The following is a 19,895-nucleotide window of genomic DNA, read 5'->3' as shown; positions in this document are numbered from 1 at the left end:
CTTTCCTGCAAGCTGATGATGGAGATATGAGCACATAGCATCTGTCTATCTTTAGGTGCTCTAACGCTTGCAAGGATTGTGTCCATTGAACCCACTCACTTAGTCTCTCTTGTGGAAGCAATGCATCCCATTCACTTTTCCCAGATGACAGTTCACGAACTAAGGCCTTACCTCTTATTGTCACAGGTGATACAAACCCTAGGATATCATAGAGGCTATTCACAGTGGATAGAATACCTCTACGTGTAAAAGGCTTTTCCTCTGAGGAAACTCTGAAAGCAAAACTATCATTTTCTAGATCCCAACTTAGGCCTAGGCTTTTCTGCAGGGGAAGGGTGTCTGTACCTAGGCATAGATCTTTTAAGGTCCTTAGCTCTGTCTGCTACAGGGAAGGCTTCCATTACTTTTTGGCTGTTGGAAGCGATTTTATGAAGACGCAGATTGGATTCTGCCAGCATTTGTTTTGCTTTACTGAGGATGGAGATTGCATCTTTGGGTGTGCCAGCAGAAGCGAGTCCATCATCTACATAGAAATGTCTCAATACAAAGTGTTTGGCTTCTTGTCCATAGCACTCTGCATTTTTCTGGGCAGCCTTTTACATGCAGTATATAGCGACAGCAGGAGAGGGGCTATTGCCAAATACATGCACTTTCATTCTGTTCTTTGACAATTTCTTTGTCTATGTCATTGTCTTTGTACCAGAGAAAACGTAGAAAGTCTCTGTGGTCTTCTCTGACAAAAAAGCAAAAAAACATTTGTTGCACATCTGCTGTGAAAGCAACGGGCTCTTTTCTGAAGCGCATGAGGACACCTAGCAAAGTATTGTTTAGGTCAGGGCCACTCAACAGTACGTCATTTAAAGACACTCCTTTATACTCTGCGCTGGAATCAAAAACTATTCTGATTTGGTTAGGTTTGTGTGGATGGTAAACACCAAACATTGATAGATACCAGTGTTCCCTGTCTGTCTCAAGTGGTCCTGCAACTTCAGCGTGATCATTGTCTAGCATCCCCTTAATGAATTCAGTGAAATCTCTTTTCACTTCTGGCTTTCTCTGCAGTGTTTTGCTGAGTGAATGCAAACGCTTCATGGCTTGATCCCTGTTAGGCTCCATTCACACGTCCGCAATGTGTTTTGCGGATACACGGAGTCACGGATCCGCAAAACACGGAAAGCGGCAATGTGCGTTCCGCATTTTGCGGACCGCACATTGCCGACATAATAGAATATGCCTGTTCTTGTCCGCAATTGCGGACAAGAATAGGACATGTTCTATTTTTTTGCGGAAACGGAAGCACGGATGCGGAAGTGCGGATCCGCAAATATGGATGCGGACAGCACATTCCGTCCCCATAGAGAATAAATGGGTCCGCACCCTTTCCGCAAACTTGCGGAAAGGATGCGGACACATTTTGCGGACGTGTGAATGGAGCCTTACTAGGCAAAACACGTCTGGGTGTGCGAAAGAGGAGCGGAGCCACCCAACTGTGATTGTCATCTTGGTAAGCCTTTTTTATCCATAATCTGCAAGAAGATCTGATCCTCTATAGCGAGGGCCTGTTTATCATCATCTTTAGTTTTCTGAAATACTGTTATCCCTAGATTGTCTGTCTCAATGTTGGAATTGACTTCTTCTTTACCATATAGTGTAGAAGAGTCGGTGTTGTGTTGACCTGCCAAAGCTTTCCTTGACAATGAAGTTGTTGTGACAGGGACTGAGAAGGGATGTGCGTCCATTTGTTAACAGACATCTTCAAAGTGCTAATGTTGTCAGGCTGGTGCACTGTCCCAAGGCAAACTTCTCCTACAATGACCCACCCCAGGTCCAGTCTCTGTGCATAGGGGCCATTGATTTGCTGGCGTACCTTGTGTACCTGAAGGATGTCTCTTCCAAGAAGTAGGATAGAAACATCTGGCTCAATAACGGGGATAAGGTGAGCAATTGAGCAGAGGTGAGGGTGGTGATGAGCTACTTCTGGAGATGGAATCTCAGTTTTGTTGTCAGGTATCATGCCACACACTACTAGGGTAGGAAGTGGGAACTGCACTTTCTTATTGAAGGATTCAATGGTAAAGTCAGTAGCTCTTCTCCCTGTGGTTTCAATTGTCCCTGCACATGTCCTTAGTGTATGGAACTGCACTTGCCTTAAGGTTAAAGATAGCAAAGAAATCTGACTTTGCAAGGGATCTGTTGCTCTGTTCATCTAGCACTGCATACATTTTCACTGCCCTTTCTCTCTTGCCAGTGGGATACACAGTCACTAGACAGATTTTAGAGCATGATCGTGCACTCTTGCCTTGTCCACATACTTCAGTGCAATTAGACATTACAGAGGAGAGTGGGGTCTCTTGTTGCGCCCTGCCCTGATCTTTCCTGGCTTCTACAGTCTCTAGTGGGGCAGGAGCAGGGCCAGGGTGTAAAGCTGCAATGTGTCTCTCACTGCCACATTCTGCACATTCTACTGGTATTTTGCAGTCTTTGGCAATGTGATAAGTAGATCCGCAGCACTTGAAACAGATGCCGTTTTGTTTAAGGAAGGACATCCGCTCTGCAATGGGTTTGCTTCTAAAGCCTTTGCATTTCTTTAGTGGATGTGGTTTTTTTTGTGTATTGGACAATGTCTATCAGGGTTTTCTATGGTGTGTACCTTTTTGTGGGTGCTTTGGTAGTCTGTGACTTCTGAAGGTACAGCTGTTTTGTGTGTGGATACATAGGTCCTACCGAGAGGTCTGTGAGGTCTCTCAGGTCTGTGTGATTGATTGCCGCTGGTGGTGAAGGCGAAACTGGGATCACTTCAGATTTTCGCTTGCTGTTGGACAAACCTAGAAAACACAGGGGGAAAAGCGACTCCATAATCTTCTTTGAATTTACCTCCCACAGACATCCACTTGTCTTGCAGATTTGAGGGTAGTTTCTCTACTATGGGATTAGTGCCACTAGCTGTATCTAGATACGAAAGTCCTTGCAAGTAGCCACCCTCTTTGGCATATTCTATCTCTAGTTGAAGATCACTTAGTTCTTGTAGCCGCACGTTGTTTCTGTAGCCCACCTTGGAAAAGACTTCAAGTTTTTTCAACAGTGCTCCTTCTATTACCTCTGGGGGTCCATACGTTTCTTCTAGTCTTCTCAAGGTCATGTTGAGTCCTGTTGCAGAGTTGAACAGGTTTGCTCTTCTCATCCTCTTAGCATGCTCTGCTGACTTTGTGCCAAGCCATTTTATCATTAAATTAAGCATTTCTGCTGGTGATAAGTTCAGACCTTCAGTGGCATTCAGAAAGGAAGATTTCCATGCCCAATAGTTTTCAGGACAGTCATCAAATTGGAGACAGCCTGAGCTAACCATTTCTTTGCGGATGAGATATTTGGTGACATCCACTGCACATTGTTGTTCGCGCATGTAATCTATAGGTTGAGGTGATGGGAAAATTAGTTTTTTGTTCTTAGGGGTTTCTGGTGCTTCATTCTTGGTTTGCTGGCAGCCACTGACCTCATGTGGTTGATTGGGCCTGCTCAGGGGGTATGTTGATCTCTGCCTAAATTCCTTTGCTTCAGGTTTAAGAGACTGTTCCTTTTTGTATACGCATCAGTAAGGTTCTGGACGTACTCACTTGTACGATCTGCAGAAAATAGAGGTTTTTCTGGAACTCTGAGTCTTTATATGATTTTTCACTTCCTGACCGACTTGTTCCCATGTAGGCAGCGGCCTCTGCTTCAGCAGCTGCAGGATGAGCAATTTTGATTCTAAAACCGCTTCTTCTTGTGCTATGGCAGCTTCCCTAGCTGCTTTCTCTTGTGCTATGGCAGCTTTCTTTGCTGCTAACTCCTGCATCATCATGGCTTCTTTTTCTGCGTGCTGTAGCTGGGCGTGGGCAGCTTCTGCCTTGGCACGAGCTCTAACTGCTGAGGAACTTGCTGAGGACATCTTGCTAGCCCGTGAAGTTCTGGACACATGCGACTTTGCATAGTCTTGCTGGGCAATGGGAATGTTCTCCCTGCCTTGCTGTGTCGGCGGTAGCATGGCATCAGCCTGGTACTTTGTTCCTGATCTTAGACTCATGCTGCAGTAATGGCGTCTCAGTTTATTCCAGGCCGCCACGTGGGTTGTCTTTTTACTGTTCTGCTTCGCGTTATTGAACTGTTGTATAACACTAGTCAGACAGCTTAACAATAATTCAGAAGTCAAGAAACGTGAGACATCAGATCTGTATGGTTTATATTGTAGTTTTACAAAGTTATTCAGAAAAAAATACAAACATGTGTCAATACATTAAACATAATACAGCAGCCTCACTCCATCAGTGAGAGTACTCACAGACAATTCTATCATAAGTCCAGGAATAGATCAAGAGCTCCTCTGCATGCAGCCTGCTAGACCCAGGAGCAGTCATGAAATGGAGGAAATACAGTTCCAGGAATAGATCAAGAGCTCCTCTGCATGCAGCCTGCTAGATCCAGGAGCAGTCATGAAATGGAGGAAATACAGTTCCAAGTTAAAGGTTACTGCCTCTGACTCTGAGAAAAATACACTTCCTGTAAAGTTCTGGCAAAGTAGAAACTAACTTTGACCACTAGATGGCAGCAACGTCAAACATAACATTTCAGTATAATCTTTACAGCACATTACATACATTTATTATGCACAAAATGGGCAGAACAGTGTTGGTAATTGTGTCAACGGTGTCTCCTACCTGGGTACGGCTGGACTCCTGGCTCGCTTGCAATACATTTGAGTGTAGTGATAGTAGGAGTAATAGAGGATTTTTGCAGCAAAAATCATGTCCAGACCTTTTAGATGAGGTTCAATCTTTTCTTTACTGATAACTTGAATCTAAACAGAATACAGCTTTGGTCTTTGGTCCCAGCAGGTTTTGGCAATGGTTGGCAAGAATAAATCTTCTGCACTATAAATCTGGAGCTCGCAGGATAAGACGTCTGCTTAGTAGCTCTGAAACTGTAGCAGGAATTTATCTTCTGTGCTTCTCTTTATCTTCTCCTTTTGTGGGGACTGATTAGCTGAGGAGGAATATGGCTTCTCCTGGTCTCTGGACTTTACTCACAGGCTCTCGGGGAATGCTTTGGTCCTGAAACTCTGGAGGTTGTCTGCTTTCTTGTCATCCAGCTGAGGCTGCAGGGCTCAATCTGGGTATGTGATCAATGTCTCAGCCGAGACAAGATCCTGGCTTTTTTCCCTATGCAGGGGGACTCCTATGCGCACACCCTACCCCAAGCAGGGGGTGGGCTATGCTGCCTCTGACTGGGAACAGTCCACACCTCCACAGAGGGGAAGCTAAGCTGGAATAATCCATTCCAGCCTAGATATACTAAACTAAAACTAATTCCTTACCAAGCCATTGCTGCCACCTGCTGGTCAACCTGGAAAACTACAACAATAATTGTATTTAATAGTGTTTAGATGCACATTTGTGAAGACATAATCAAAATCATATCATATGACAAATGTAAAGGCTCTTAGAAGATAGTAGCGGGGTGTGTAGTAACAGTAACATCTGACTAAACCCTCACACTGATGTTATAGGGAGCCTGTCACTTCCAAAAACCATCCCAAGCCGCCAGCAGTACCTGAGACTAGTCAGCAGTGTGTTTCTGGCGATCATTTTCTTCCTAAAGGCAGATGCAGCAAAAGCTTTGAAAACCGTTCTTTTATCCCCCTGCCCGTGTGTTTTTCTAGTCATGCTTTAAGTCAAGGTGACCGCGCCCCCCCCCCCCCCTCCCTGCCCCTTCGCCTGCGACTGACAGTCGGCAGTTCGACAAACCCAGCCGAACTCTGGTGTATTATAGCTGTCAGTCACAGCGAAGGGGCAGGTAAGGGGACGCGGTTACCTTGACTTCAATCATGACTATAAAAATGCATGGGCAGGAGATAAAAGAAAATTTTCTGAGCTTTTGCTGCATCTGCCTTCAGGAAGAAAATGATAATCAGAAACGCTCTGCTGGCTACTCTCAGGTACTGCTAGTGGCTTGGGATGGTTTTTAGAGGCAACGGGTTCCCTTTTAATAAAGACTTTAGCCAGTATATCCTTATATTAAAGGGGTTGTCCGGGTTCACAGATGAACTCAGATACCCAGAATTTCACCCAGGCAGCCCCCCTGACAAGAGCATCGGAGCAGTTCAAAGGCATTTTGTGGAGTTCCGGTGACGAACCGAGCTCTCCTTCGGGCTGCCAGGCGGAGGCTTCCGCCCAGCAGTGAGCCCAGTGATGTCACTGGCACTGATGGGCGGGCCTTAGCGCCGCCCTAGCATGTAAAACTGCTAGGGCAGCGCTAAAGCCCACCCATCAGAGCCGGTGACGTCACCGAACACGCTGCCGGGCTGAAGCCTCCGCCCGGCAGTGTGTTATAGTAAATAAAAGAGCCATTTCAGAATCCTGCACACGGAAAGGGGGAGCATCGGAGCATAAACTGCTCCGATGCTCAAGTCAGGGGTGCTGCCTGGGTGAGATTATGGGTATGTCCTGGTTCAGCTCTGATGTATATTAATGAGGCTACTAACTTTTCCGGAGCCCAGCCATACCCACTGTGAAGGAGCCCAGCACTACCCCGCATACTCCGAATCACCTACTTGCTCCCCGATGTCACAAAGCTAGAGCGCCGTAATTTTGCGATGCTCGAGCTAGCGCATGTGCAGTGTCGGCATAGTGTTCCTTCCCTGTGCTGGCATCAGCCTCAGGGAACGAACTGTGCATGCGCTAGCTCACATACGGCGCTCTAGCTTTGTGACGTGGGGAGCAAGGAGGAGATTCGGAGGATGAGGGGCAGTGCCGGGCTCCTTCACAGTAGGCTTGGCTGTGCTCTGTCAGAGAACGCTGGACTCCTCTCTCAAGCATGGTGGAGACAGGACTCATCTAAGCTTCATTTACATATCTATAAAATTGTTTTTGTTTTTTTGACACCATAAAAGCACAGAGAGCTATGGGGACTGGGTATTGCGGATGCGCTAGCGGCGATCTAGCAGCCCATGTCCTCAGCTCTATACCCTAAATCCAGGTGACAAGTTCCCTTTTAACCCCTTAAGGACACATGACTTATCGGTACGGCATGTTTCCCGAGTCCTTAAGGACACATGACGTACCGCTACGCCATGTGTTGTTCCGATCACTGCCGCCAGGCCGGCTGTGATCAGAACAAGGTGCCTGCTCAAATCATTGAGCAGGCACCTCTGCTAAATGCGCGGGGGGGGGGGGAGTCTCCCGTGAACCCCGCCCCCCCATGTCGGCGATCGCAACAAACCGCAGGTCAATTCAGACCTGCGGTTTGTTGCGCTTTCTGCAGTTTCTGATCCAGCGGGGATCAGAAACTTTTGTATTTCTAAAATACATATGTTTCACCCCCCCCCTGCACCCCTGAATGATTTTATCCTGGTGGGAGGTGCAGGGGGGGTGGTATACCAGGGTGTCAGCACATTGCTGACACCCTGGTATAAACGGCTGATATCTGTGATGCGATGTCAGCTGTTTAACCCTTTCCATACCGCAGTCCGTCAGCTGTTTAACCCTTTCCATACCGCGGTCTGTCAGCTGTTTAACCCTTTCCATACCGCGGTCGTAGCGTAAACGGAACAAACAATGTTCGTGTGCAGGAGGCCTTATAGAAAAAAATCAAATTTTATTGTATCTAAAGATTATGTACAGTACAGACCACACCATTAAATGTTTTATTGGTGTGTGTTCTGTGTTGTACATGATATACAGAAATAATCCCATTTATTATGTGTGAAGACCACCTCCTTTTAACATGCCATCTGTGTGTTTGGTATAGTTTCATACCAGCATGTAGGGGTTTTGCATCTTCTTGTGGTGTCCTTGTTTTGTGTATTTTGTTTTTAAACATTTTATTGACAGTTAGGCCTCATGCACACGACGGTTTTTTTTTGCGGTCCCCAAACGGATTTCCGTTGTTCCGTGGCCGTTTTTTCGTCCGTGGGTCTTCCTTGATTTTTGGAGGATCCACGGACATGAAAAAAATGTCGTTTTGGTGTCCGCCTGGCCGTGCGGAGCCAAACGAATCCGTCCTGACTTACAATGCAAGTCAATGGGGACGGATCCGTTTGACGTTGACGCAATATGGTGCAATTGCAAACGGATCTGTCCCCCATTGACTTTCAATGTAAAGTCAGGAGTCCCTATTAATATACCATCGGATCTGAGTTTTCTCCAATCCAATGGTATATTTTAACTTGAAGCGTCCCCATCACCATGGGAACGCCTCTGTTAGAATATACTGTCGGATCTGAGTTTTCACGATGTGAAAACTCAGATCTGAAAAAGCTGTTATGCAGACGGATCCGTTCTGAACGGATGCAAGCGTTTGCATTATAGGTGCGGATCCGTCTGTGCAGATACCAGACGGATCCGCACCGACCGCAAGTGTGAAAGTAGCCTAAAGTGGCACTATTCTTTGAGGAAACTTTTTTTAGGTTATGGGGTATTCTGATAATTTCAAGTTAGCCCACCCTCCCTTCTGCAGGAGATGGAATATGGAATGGAGACAGGTCCGTAGACTCTGTTGAGTCGATCTCCTGCAGTGAGTGCGCTAGATGAGAGCTTCTCTCTCCTCATACTAGCGATCGCCAGGGTTCTCTGCGCTTAGACCCCTATTGATCAAATCTTTTGATACACCTGATATATCAAAACTTTTCCCTAAGTACAATGCCACAATAACTGCCCAATTTTACCACAGTCAGCAAAATCCAATTTTTGCAATGTGTGAGAGTTCCTTTGCGCTAATATTGTGCTGTGATGAAAAAAATTATTTATTTTTTGGCCTTGAACCATTTTGATTTGCGTATTATTCAATTCTAGTGGAATTATGATCACACAACAGCCACTTATCTACTGCTTCAAACTAAGAAAAACCGTGGGAAGCCTGTTCGTTTGGTACGCTCTTCAGCTGCTGTGGAGCCCTGTGGTTCAAGATTTAAGGAGCTTAGGGTATGTGATTTGTCTAAATAGAAGTAATTCTCTAATTAATCCTCCTTATATGCACTGTATATCAGCGGTATTTTGGTGGTAGATTTTAATTGAATCTGGCCAGTAGAAGTGAATTTTTACAGTATTATAGAATACCTGCATCTACAGTTGGCTAATAAAAGTAAGAACTCCAATTTGGCTTATACTTTTATTCAACAATATATTTCATAATGTCAGTTATTTTAGTTTTGTACATGGCACATCTTATGATTAATTTTTTTTAAATGTACTTTTAACAGGCACGGAATAAGTTGAGTTTTGACGAGGCGGATAATAATGAACTCCCGTACGTGTTTGGATCCATGGAGTTCTCAGATGATGAGCTGTTTTTTGAAGACTGCACATGTAGTGGCATAGAACCGATTACCATTAAAGAGGTATATAGCAGTCGTCCGAATTGGACGTGTGGGTTGAACAGTAATCTTAGACTACTTGTACGTGTTGCAGATTGTGTGCAGTTTTTCCACATGGATTCTCGTGTGGGTAAAAACTGTGCGTAGTACACTACCAGTAAAGATTTAGTTTTAGAAATCCACAGCATGTCAACTGTTTGTCATTTTTGGGGTGGATTTCACCCTTTTTCAATAGAAGGATGAGATCAGTTGCAAAATCGCATCATATCCAGGTCAAGTCCAAGCAAAACATGCAGATTTCGTGCAGAAATTGACGTGGAATTTCTGCAAGCATTCCCGCAACTGTGTGCAGGTAGCCTTAGAGGGGTATTCTGATGTCGCATTAACCCAACGATGGGACCCCAACCATTCTGAGCAGCAGTGCACATGCTCAACCTGCTGCTCCATTGGTTCATGGTGGGGAGAAGTGGGGCCCTGTGTCAGGACCTACACCAATCTAATATTTGTCCCTTATCCTATTAAAATTACTAAAATATCCCTTTAAATTTGGGCTGACTTCTTTGTGTTGTTCGTGTAGCGCACTAAGTTTCGTGCTGAATTGGGCAGTGTTGATTCTGAGCCTTCAACACCAATGAAGCAAAAGACTCGAGTAAAAGAAGATAAAGAAAACTCTGACTCAAAGCTATCCAAGAACGAAGGTCCGTTCTTGCATCCAGCACCTTGGACTCCTATTACTAAGAAGAAAGGCATACTGACCACCCCCAACAACAATATTCTGCTGCCTGGGAAAGGTAGTTTTTTTGTTTTTTTGCATATATCTTTGACCACAGTTTGTGTGTGTGTTTTGTGTTTTTATTTTATTTTTTTAACCTTTTAAATCTAGTTACTGTAGAATAGTAGTTTTTAAAAGTTGTTGTTCCATGTTTTCAAGTGATCACTTAACCGTAGGGTAATAACTTACATTAACTTACTGATCGTGGGGGTCCAGTTTGGACCAATAACCGATCCTGTGAATGGGGGGTCCTGCTCCCCCATTCATTCTCTCGGACGGTCCCATAGAGAATGAATAGAGCGGCAGGACAAGTGCAGATTGCCTCTACACCAAGGCATTGGGCCAGAACCCAAATTCTTGAGGATCCTATCATGTAGACCTCCACCAATCATTCCTTGTCCTGTGGATAGGAAATGACTTAAACTTGGCACTACCCCTTTGAAGTGTGCCATCAATCGTGTGGAAAAAACGATTGGGTAGGAGTGTGCTGTGGAATGGTAGGACTACATGACAATCTGGGTTATGCATCAGCCATCACACCCCAAATATCACATGTAGCAGGGGAGCCATAGAAATGAATGGGTCGCAGCGTGACTTGCGTGTTAACCGCAACCCCAGGATCGCAGAAAACAAAAAGTGAGTTGTGTGTTTTTTTTTTTTTTTTTTTTGCGGTCACTGCAAATGTTCCAGGAGTGCTGTGATCCCATTCCTTTCTATAGCTAGACCAAGGTCGATGTCTAGCCCTACCCTAATAGTTTTTTTAAATACATTGCACAACAGATTCTGCTTTTAAGTAGCTTCACGGACCAGCCACATTCTGAGCTGTGGGCTGCTCAAAGCTATGTATTAGGAGACAGAGCCTCCTGCCTGTGAGCCCAAACCAGGACTAGAGCCAACACTGAGATAAATATAAAAAATTTTGCACCTGTTTTGTGTTTTTGACCCAGAACTGTTTTGGCTCACAATCACTGCTGGAAATCACTGATATGTGAACCAGCTTTCAATCTGACACTGAGATTGCTGCAGTTTACTACTGTATGCAGCACTTAGGCCTCTTCCACATAGGGTTGGACGATATCAAAAATATTCCCACGATAACGATATTAAGAAATTTATCGCGATAACGATATATATCGCGATAAATGCCCATTTAGAAGAAAAAAACACTTGGGGCCACAAGGAGCCGTTATACTGTATGGGGCAGCCACAAGGAGCCGTTATACTGTATGGGGGCAGCCGGGCAGCCACAAGGAGACGTTACACTGTATGGGGGCAGTCGGGCAGCCACAAGGAGACGTTGCCGTATACTGTATGGGGGCAGCCACAAGGAGACGTTAATTGTTATACTTTTATATGTCATTTTTCACCATTTCGGGTATCTGTAACTAGTCAATTGACTTCTAGTAACAAAACATTACAGGGTTAATTCTGTACCAGAACGAGTGGTTTATAGTAGGGATGTCCCGATACAATTTTTTTTTTAGACCGAGTACCGATACTCTTATTTAAGTACTCACTGATACCAATTATAACAATTAAATAAATAACACATTTTGTGACCACTGACCAAAAGTCCAAAAAACAGCCCCCAGCCTCTGATCAGCCCCTCATGTGCCTCCCAGCCTCTCCCTCTTATCAGCCCCCTCTGGTAACTCCACCCCCACCCCCTAGTATTAATCATTGGTGGCAGTGGCCACAGGGTCCCCCTCCCATCATTGGTGGCAGTGGGCCCCCCCTCCCCAGTATTAATCATTGGAGGCCACAGGGTCATCCCCCCATCATTGGTGGCAGTGGGCCCCCCCCTCCTTCCCCAGTATTAATCATTAGAGGCCACAGGGTCCTCCCCCCATCATTGGTGGCAGTGGGCCCCCCCTCCTTCCCCAGTATTAATCATTAGAGGCCACAGGGTCCTCCCCCCATCATTGTTGGCAGTGGGCCCCCCTCCTCCCTCCCTCCCCAGTATTAATCATTGGAGGCCACAGGGTCGACCCCCCATCATTGGTGGCAGTGGGCCCCCCTCCTCCCTCCCTCCCCAGTATTAATCATTGGAGGCCACAGGGTCCCCCTCCCCCCCATCATTGGTGGCAGTTTGCAGTTCCGATCGGAGTCCCAGCAGTGTAATGCTGGGGCTCCGATCGGTTACCATGGTAGCCAGGACGCTACTGAAGCCCTGGCTGCCATGGTATGTTAGTGAGCAGCATTATACTCACGTAAGTCGTGGCCGCCGGGCGCTCCATCTTCTGTCTGTGCGGCGCATTGCTAATGCTATAATGCAGGGACTTAAGAACATTCCCGGCACCCGACCTCTGAGAGGACGCTGTGATCACCTGAGGGGTTAATTGCGCTGATCACAGCGTCCTCTCAGAGGTCGGGTGCAGGAAATGCGAGTGACAGAATTCCTTCCCTCCCCCACGCCGGCCGAACTGCTAAGAGCGCCGCCGCAAGCGGCCAGCAGGTAACGGGGACATTTGCACGAGTACAAGTACTCTGCAAATGTCCCGTATCGGTTCATGCTGGGGCGGGCGGCCGCAGATTTAGAAGCGGTCAGCGCACATGACCGCTTCTATGACGTCACGACATACCGCGGTATTTAGGAAAGGGCGATATCGCCATATCGCCGTTTTTTTAATACCGCGGTATATCGTGATACCGGTATATCGCCCAACCCTACTTCCACACGAACGTATTTCCATCCAGTGTCCGTTCCGTGTTTTTTTTTTTTGTGGACCGTATACGGAATCATTCATTTCAAAGGGTCTGCAAAAAAAACAAGGTACTCCATGTGCATTCCATTTCTGTATTTCCGTTCCGCAAAAAGATAGAACATGTCCTATTATTGTTCGCAAAATACGGAATGCACACGGATATCATCCATATTTTTTGCGAATCCAAAGTGTAGTCCTAGCTGTGCTGGCACTAGGCCCCTCTTGACTTCATGCTCTTGCAGCGTAAAGATGATAATTGAACTGGCTTACATGAAGAATGTGTGCCCTCTAGTGGCCATATTCACTTAGTCTTGATTTAGCAAGCATCTACACATGTGGACAAAATTGTTAGTACTCTTCCATTAAAGAAAGCGAACCCACAATGGTCACTCAAATTAACTTGAAACTGGCAAAAGTAATAAATAAAAAAATTTACTGAACATTAGACATTGCTTTTGAATTGAAACTGGCCTGGACAAAAAGGATGGTACCCTTGACTTAATAATTTGTTGCACATGCTTTTGAGGCAATTCAGCGATTTCTGTAACTCTCAATGAGACTTCTGCACCGGTCCACAGGTATTTTGTCCCTCTCCTTGTGAGTAAACTGCTTCAGCTGTCTCAGGTTTGAAGGGTGCCTTCTCCAGACTGCATGTTTCTGCTCCTTCCACAGATGTTCACTAGGAGTTAGATCCGAGCTCATAGAAGGCCACATCAGAATAGTCCAATGCTTTGCTCTTAGCCATCCTTGGTTGTGTTTAGTTGTGTGTTTTGGCTCATTATCCAGTTGCAGGACCCATGGCCTGCGACCCCTACCAAGCTTTCTGACACTGGGCAGCACATTTCCCTCTAGAATGCCCTAATAGTCCTGATATTTCATTGTACCCTGCACAGATTTAAAGAGGACCTTTCACCAGATTTTTTTAATTTTAAAATGGGTACCTGTTTTGTTAAAATGGCGCACCTACGCTGTGCGGCGCCCCCCGGGGAAAATACCGGGGGCACAGCGCGGTATAGAAGCGCTATTTTAACAAAACAGGCAGGGTGGCAGCATCAGCGGGCAGTGCCCCGCAAGTACAGGTACTTATTTCATTTAATAAAATCCGGTGAAAGGTCCTCTTTAAAGGGAGCCTGTCATCAACTTTCTGCTGACCTCACTGAGGGCAGTATAAATTGGTGACAGAAATGCTGATTTCAGCGGTGTGTCACTCATGAGCTAAAAGTCAGTGGTTTCTGAGAACCAGCATCATAATCATTGCAGCCCAGGCCTTGAGAAGAGTTAAATCTACCTGAGAAGAGTCCTGGTTATTCCTAATCTCCTGCTCCCCATCTGCTGATGATTGGCAGATAGGGAGAAAACTAGGTAGAAGACTGTCAGTCATCAGCAGGTGGGCAGGAAGAGCAGAAATTCGTGAATAACAATGACTCTTCTCAGGTGGCCATGACTCTTTTCCAGGCCCAGTCTGCAATGATTGTGATGTTGGTTCTCGGCAACCACTAACTCTTAAAGAGGACCTTTCACTAGATAAAAAAAATCTAAACTAAGTATACAGACATGGAGAGCGGCGCCCAGGGATCCCCCTGCACTTACTATTATCCCTGGGCGCCGCTCCGTTCTCCCGGTATAGCCTTCAATGTCTTCATATGTTAGGCTCCACCCAGTGGAACCTGCCGGCGTCTCTTTCTCCCATGCTGTAGCGCTGGCCAATCGCTGCGCTCAGGTCATAGCCTGAGAGAGAAAAAAAACCTCTCAGGCTATGAGCTGAGCGCTGCGATTGGCCAGCGCTACAGCATAGGAGAAGGAGACGTCGGCAGGTTCCACTGGGTGGAGCCTAACATATGAAGATACCGGAGCCTATACCGGGAGAACTGAGCGGCGCCCATGGATAATTGTAAGTGCAGGGGGATCCCTGGGTGCCGCTCTACATGTCTGTATAGTTAGTTTAGATTTTTTAATCTAGTGAAAGGTCCTCTTTAACTTTTTAATGACAGACCGCTGAAATCAACTCGCCTGTCTCTACTTTATTCTGCTGTTAGTATGGGCAGCATAAAGTTGATGACAGGTTCCCTTTAAGGCGCCCTGTGCCAGATGCAGCATAGCAGCCCCAAAACATAACCGAACCTCCTCCATGTTTCACAGAAGTGTTCTTTTCCTTGTATGCTTCATTTCTGAGTGAACATAGAGCTGATGTGACTTTCCAAAAAGCTCCAGTCTTCTCACATCTGTTTAACCACTTCCCATCTGGGCCATTTGCCCCCTTCCTGACCAGGCCAAATTTTGCAAAACTGACATATCTCACTTTATGTGGTAATAACTTTGGAACGCCTTTATCCAAGTCATTCAGAGATTGTTTTCTCGTAACACATTGTACTTCATGATGGTCATAAATTTGAGTCAAAATATTTCACCTTTATTTATGAAAAAATCCCAAATTTACACAAAAATTTGAAAAATTCGCAATTTTCTAAATTTCAATTTCTCTGCTTCTAAAACAGAAAGTGATACCTCATAAAATATTTATTATTTAACATCCCCCATATGTCGACTTTATGTTGGCATCATTTTGGAAATGTCATTTTATTTTTTTAGGACGTTAGAAGGCTTAGAAGTTTATAAGCAATTCTTCAAATTTATAAGAAAATTGCCAAAACCCACTTTATAAGGACCAGTTCAGGTCTGAAGTCACTTTGTGGGGCCTACATAGTGGATACCCCCATAAATGACCCCATTGTAGAAACTACACCCCTCAAGGTATTCAAAACCGATTTTACAAACTTTGTTAACCCTTTAGGCGTTCCACAAGAATTAAAGGAAAATGGAGATCAAATTTTTAAATTTCACTTTTTTGGCAGATTTTCCATTTTAATAAATTTTTTTCTTTAACACATCGATGGTTAACAGCCAAACAAAACTCAATATTTATTACCCAGATTCTGCGGTTTACAGAAACACCCCACATGTGGTCATAAACTGCTGTATGGGCACACGGCAGGGCGCAGAAGAAAAGGAACTCCACATGGTTTTTAGATGCCATGTCCCATTTGAAGCCCCCTGATGCACCCTTACAGTAGAAACTCCCAAGAAGTGACCCCATTTTGGAAACTAGGGGATAAGGTGCCAGTTTTATTAGTACTATTTTTGGGTACATATGATTTTTTGATCATTCATTATAACACTTTATGGGGCAAGGTGACCAAAAAATTGGTTGTTTTAGCACAGTTTCTATTTATTTATTTTTACAGCGTTCACCTGAGGGGTTCAGTCAAGTGACATTTTTATAGAGCAGATTGTTACGGACGTGGCGATACCTAATATGTATACTTTTTCTCATTTATTAAAGTTTTACACAATAATAGCATTTTTGAAACAAAAAAATTATGTTTTAATGTGTCCATGTTCTGAGAGCTATAGTTTTTTTATTTTTTGAGAGATTTTCTTATGTAGGGGCTCATTTTTTGCGGGATGAGGTGACGGTTTTATTGGTACTATTTTGTGGGACATACGCATTTTTGATCACTTGGTGTTGCACCTTTTGTGATGCAAGGTGACAAAAATTGCTTGTTTTGACTTTTTTTTTTTTTTTTACGGTGTTCACCCGAGGGGTTAGGTCATGTGATATTTTTATAGAGCTGGTTTTTACGGACGCGGCAATACCAAATATGTCTATTTTATTTTTTCTATTTTAATTTTTTTTTTTTTTTTTTATTCCTAACTTGGGAACTTTTTTTTTTTTTACATGTGAAACTTTATTTTATTTATTTTTTTTTTTTCAACCCTTTATTTTTATTTTTTTACACTTTTCGTCCCCCATAAGGTCATACAAGACCTCTGGGGGACATTTGCTTCACTTTTTTTCTTTTTTTTTTCACAGTTGATTTCTCCTGTAACTGGGGCTGACATAGTAGCCCCAGTTACAGGACAAATGCACCCCTATAGAGGCTGTACAGCAGCAATCCAGCGCTGTACAGCCTCAGTGCAGGGCTGATCGAGGTCTCTGAGAGACCTCACACAGCTCCTGCACACTCCGGTCACGGCGGTCACATGACCGCCGGGCCGGAACAGGAAGCAACTCGGTGAGCGCTGTGTCTGCAGCGATCGTGAAGGCAGGGACACCTGGGCACTGTCCCTGCCTTGTCTTAGGGTTGCCCTGCTGTCACTGACAGCGGGCAACCCGATCAGCAGCTGCACGATTAGCGTGCAGCTGCTATTTCTGACAGGACGTTTTAAAACGTGCTGTCAGAAATAGACGTCCACCCATATGACGTTTATAGTCTATGGGCGGACGTGAGGCGGTTAAAGGACATTTTTCCAGAAGCTTTGTGGCTTGTCAATATGCATTTTGGCAAAATCCAGTTTTTTTATTTAGTCTTCAACAGTGGTTTACTCCTCAGTCGTCTTCCATTAACCCTTAGGATACCGGAGATATTTTTGTTTTTGCGTTTTTCATTTTTCTTCCCTATGTTGCTTAACCGTAACTTTTCATTTTTTCATTCAGTCATATGAGGGCTTATTTTTTGCGGGACAAGTTGTACTTTCTAATGCCACCATTTATTATGGCATACAATGTAGTAGAAAGCGGGAAACAAATTCTGAATTGGGTGGGAAAAAATTCTTCCAGTTTTACAGGTTTTGTTCCCACGACAATCTGTAGTTTTTATTGATACCATTTTGGCGTGTGGCTTTTTTGATCATTTTTTTTTATCATATTATTTTTTTATTTTTTTTTATATACGGAAAGAGGGGTGATTTAAACTTATATTTTCAATTTTTATGGCTGCGGGTCTCTGCTGTTTGAAACAGCAGAGACCCACCGGCCGTGACGTCCGCTGCACGTGCGAGTGGGCGCCATGTTTGCCCATCGCTCCTGATCAGTTTTGTCCCTATTGATAATGAATGGGGACAAGACTGATCCGTTTTGGCCTGGTTTTGAGATCCTCTGCCGGAAACAGGCCTTGGGTCGCAATGTGGTGACACAGAGGGACCGATTGAGGGAGAAGGAAAAAGTGTTGGCATCTGCTTAGGGTGAACAAGTAAAGGTATTGGGTTAAAAATAAAAAAGTGATGGGTCCTCTCTACATTAGTGCTGCTTTTTGAGAAACTGAAATTTTTATTGTAAATTTTCTTTTATTGCAGAAATAAATTCTACCACCAAAGAGACTCCTATGAAGAAAGCTGCCCAGCCCGACAGTGAGATGACTGGTGTAATCAGTCCTGAAAGGCGGTAAGTGATCACAAAACGTTTTTCTGACTGTAGGACGCACTTAGGTTTAGAAAACTAAAGTGAGTAAATGCTGTTTCATTTTTTATATATTTCCAATAAATGAATAATACAAGCAAATAGAAGTAATGTTGTAATATATTATAAGAGAAATATGATTCCTCTTATTAGCCGCCCCTCCCCCTTTCCGCATCACTAACTCTCTCAATTCACTGTTGGCACTGAAAGCGTAATAAGAGCATTCTGCATCATTGTCTGCAAGTATAAGTGCCATTTATCGTAATGTTCTTACACATCTTCCCCACAGGGACCATGGCTCAGGTGAGACTTCACCCCATAAGCCCATTTTGTGCACCCGTCCTGCTTGCGCAAATAACCACTATTAATACATTCTATACAAGCTGTTTAATAGAGTTGAAGGTGCACATGAAACAATAGATTGCTCTGTTTAGAAAAAAAGAAAACCTTTCCCATTACCCTCAGTAAGAGCCTACCATACAGCTATCAACATTAACAAATAGAAACTGTTTCATCTTTTTCCAAAGTGCTTGCTGTTTTGCTGCAGGTAATGGCTATAACTTGTGCATTCCTAGATTTTCAAGTGTTACCTGCTTCACAGTTTAAGCTACATATGTACATTTAGATTTAAAATCCTGTATGTGATCTCAAATTTAAATGAGAATGTGGACTTTTGTGGTATGCAATTAACAGTTTGTCCACTAGGTGGTGTCACAGGGCTTTAAAACATAGTTAAAGCTATTCTCTTTTTTTTTTTAGTTGTCGCTCTGTGGATTTGGACTTGAATCAAGCACACCTGGATAGTGCTCAAAAGAAAAAAGGAGCAAAGGTATTTGGGAGTCTGGAAAGAGGACTTGATAAAGTAATAACAATGTTAACGCCAAGCAAACGAAAAGGATGCACAAGAGATGGACCCAGAAAGCTCAGGGTAAGACTTCTTGAAGCATATTTGTGGATCAGGACACGTGTTCCTGATGTATATCATTTTGTGTTTATAAGAAAGGACTATAATTGTGTATACTGCAATTTTTTTTTTTTTTTTTTTTTTTTTTTTTTTTAGGCTCATTACAATGTAACCATGATAAATCTACTGACTCCTGACCAGCTACTAAATGAAATAGTCAGAGTGCTGCCAGCGAAGAATGTCGACTATGTACAGAAGGGGTGAGTGCATTTGGATTACTAGATTTAGGTTTTCCATTTCATCCACCATGACGGATACACATGAGATTGACCCGTTGACATCTGTAGAAGCAGAAACACAGTTTAAAAGCCCCCACCCACTCTCACCCATCAGTGTTTCCTGTCCCTATGGGAGGTGAAGAGTTTTTTATTTTTCAGGTACCTTTAAGGAATGGGGGTTGTCTTACTTCCTTCTTTCCCCTCTGCCCTCCTGCGGCTGCTGCTAAAGCTGGGCAGAGGAAAATACAGGAATTGATTCTCGTCCCTGAGAGCGGGGACCTGCTTTCACTCCTTGCCGCATGGTCTTCCTTCCCTTTAGTGAGGAAGCAGACGAGAGAGTGCGGGACGCTGCACGCCGATTGGGAGGTGTGAGCCGCAGTCTGCGCCCAGTTCCTGGCATGTGGGGAGCGCGGGTGCGCGCTGGTGACGTCAGACACCGCTCTTGGAGTAAAAGAGCAGGCGATTCGGTCCATTGCTGTCTCCACGGATTCCTGCTCCTGGAAAAGCTACAGCATGTCAGCTCCTGAAGCCACATGGAAAGTGCAGACCCACCTTCGGCCGCTCCTGTTGAGTTTCTCTGTGGGGAAAAAAATCTGCATTGGTCTTCATGCTTTGCTGGTGTGCGAATTCTGATACCTGGTTGCTCTTCTTTTTATA

The 19,895-nt window shown here is 44.4% G+C and overlaps 1 protein-coding gene across 2 annotated transcripts in view; it reads left to right on the top strand.

Annotated features, from left to right (window-relative positions):
* Nucleotides 1–19,895, top strand: part of MELK (maternal embryonic leucine zipper kinase) — a 79,771-nt gene that overhangs the window by 41,219 nt on the left and 18,657 nt on the right. For both annotated transcript variants that reach the window (XM_040420353.1, XM_040420354.1), the window contains 6 exons: nt 8,823–8,951; nt 9,230–9,367; nt 9,921–10,134; nt 17,954–18,041; nt 18,816–18,984; nt 19,117–19,220. In XM_040420353.1, the coding sequence (XP_040276287.1) occupies nt 8,823–8,951; nt 9,230–9,367; nt 9,921–10,134; nt 17,954–18,041; nt 18,816–18,984; nt 19,117–19,220 (842 nt within the window). The remainder of the gene's footprint in view (nt 1–8,822; nt 8,952–9,229; nt 9,368–9,920; nt 10,135–17,953; nt 18,042–18,815; nt 18,985–19,116; nt 19,221–19,895) is intronic.

Source organism: Bufo bufo, chromosome 2 (genome assembly GCF_905171765.1).
Source record: "Bufo bufo chromosome 2, aBufBuf1.1, whole genome shotgun sequence".
NCBI lineage: Eukaryota > Metazoa > Chordata > Amphibia > Anura > Bufonidae > Bufo > Bufo bufo.
The sequence above is the reverse complement of the archived record's forward strand: the minus strand, read 5'-3'. Positions and strand labels throughout refer to the sequence as shown.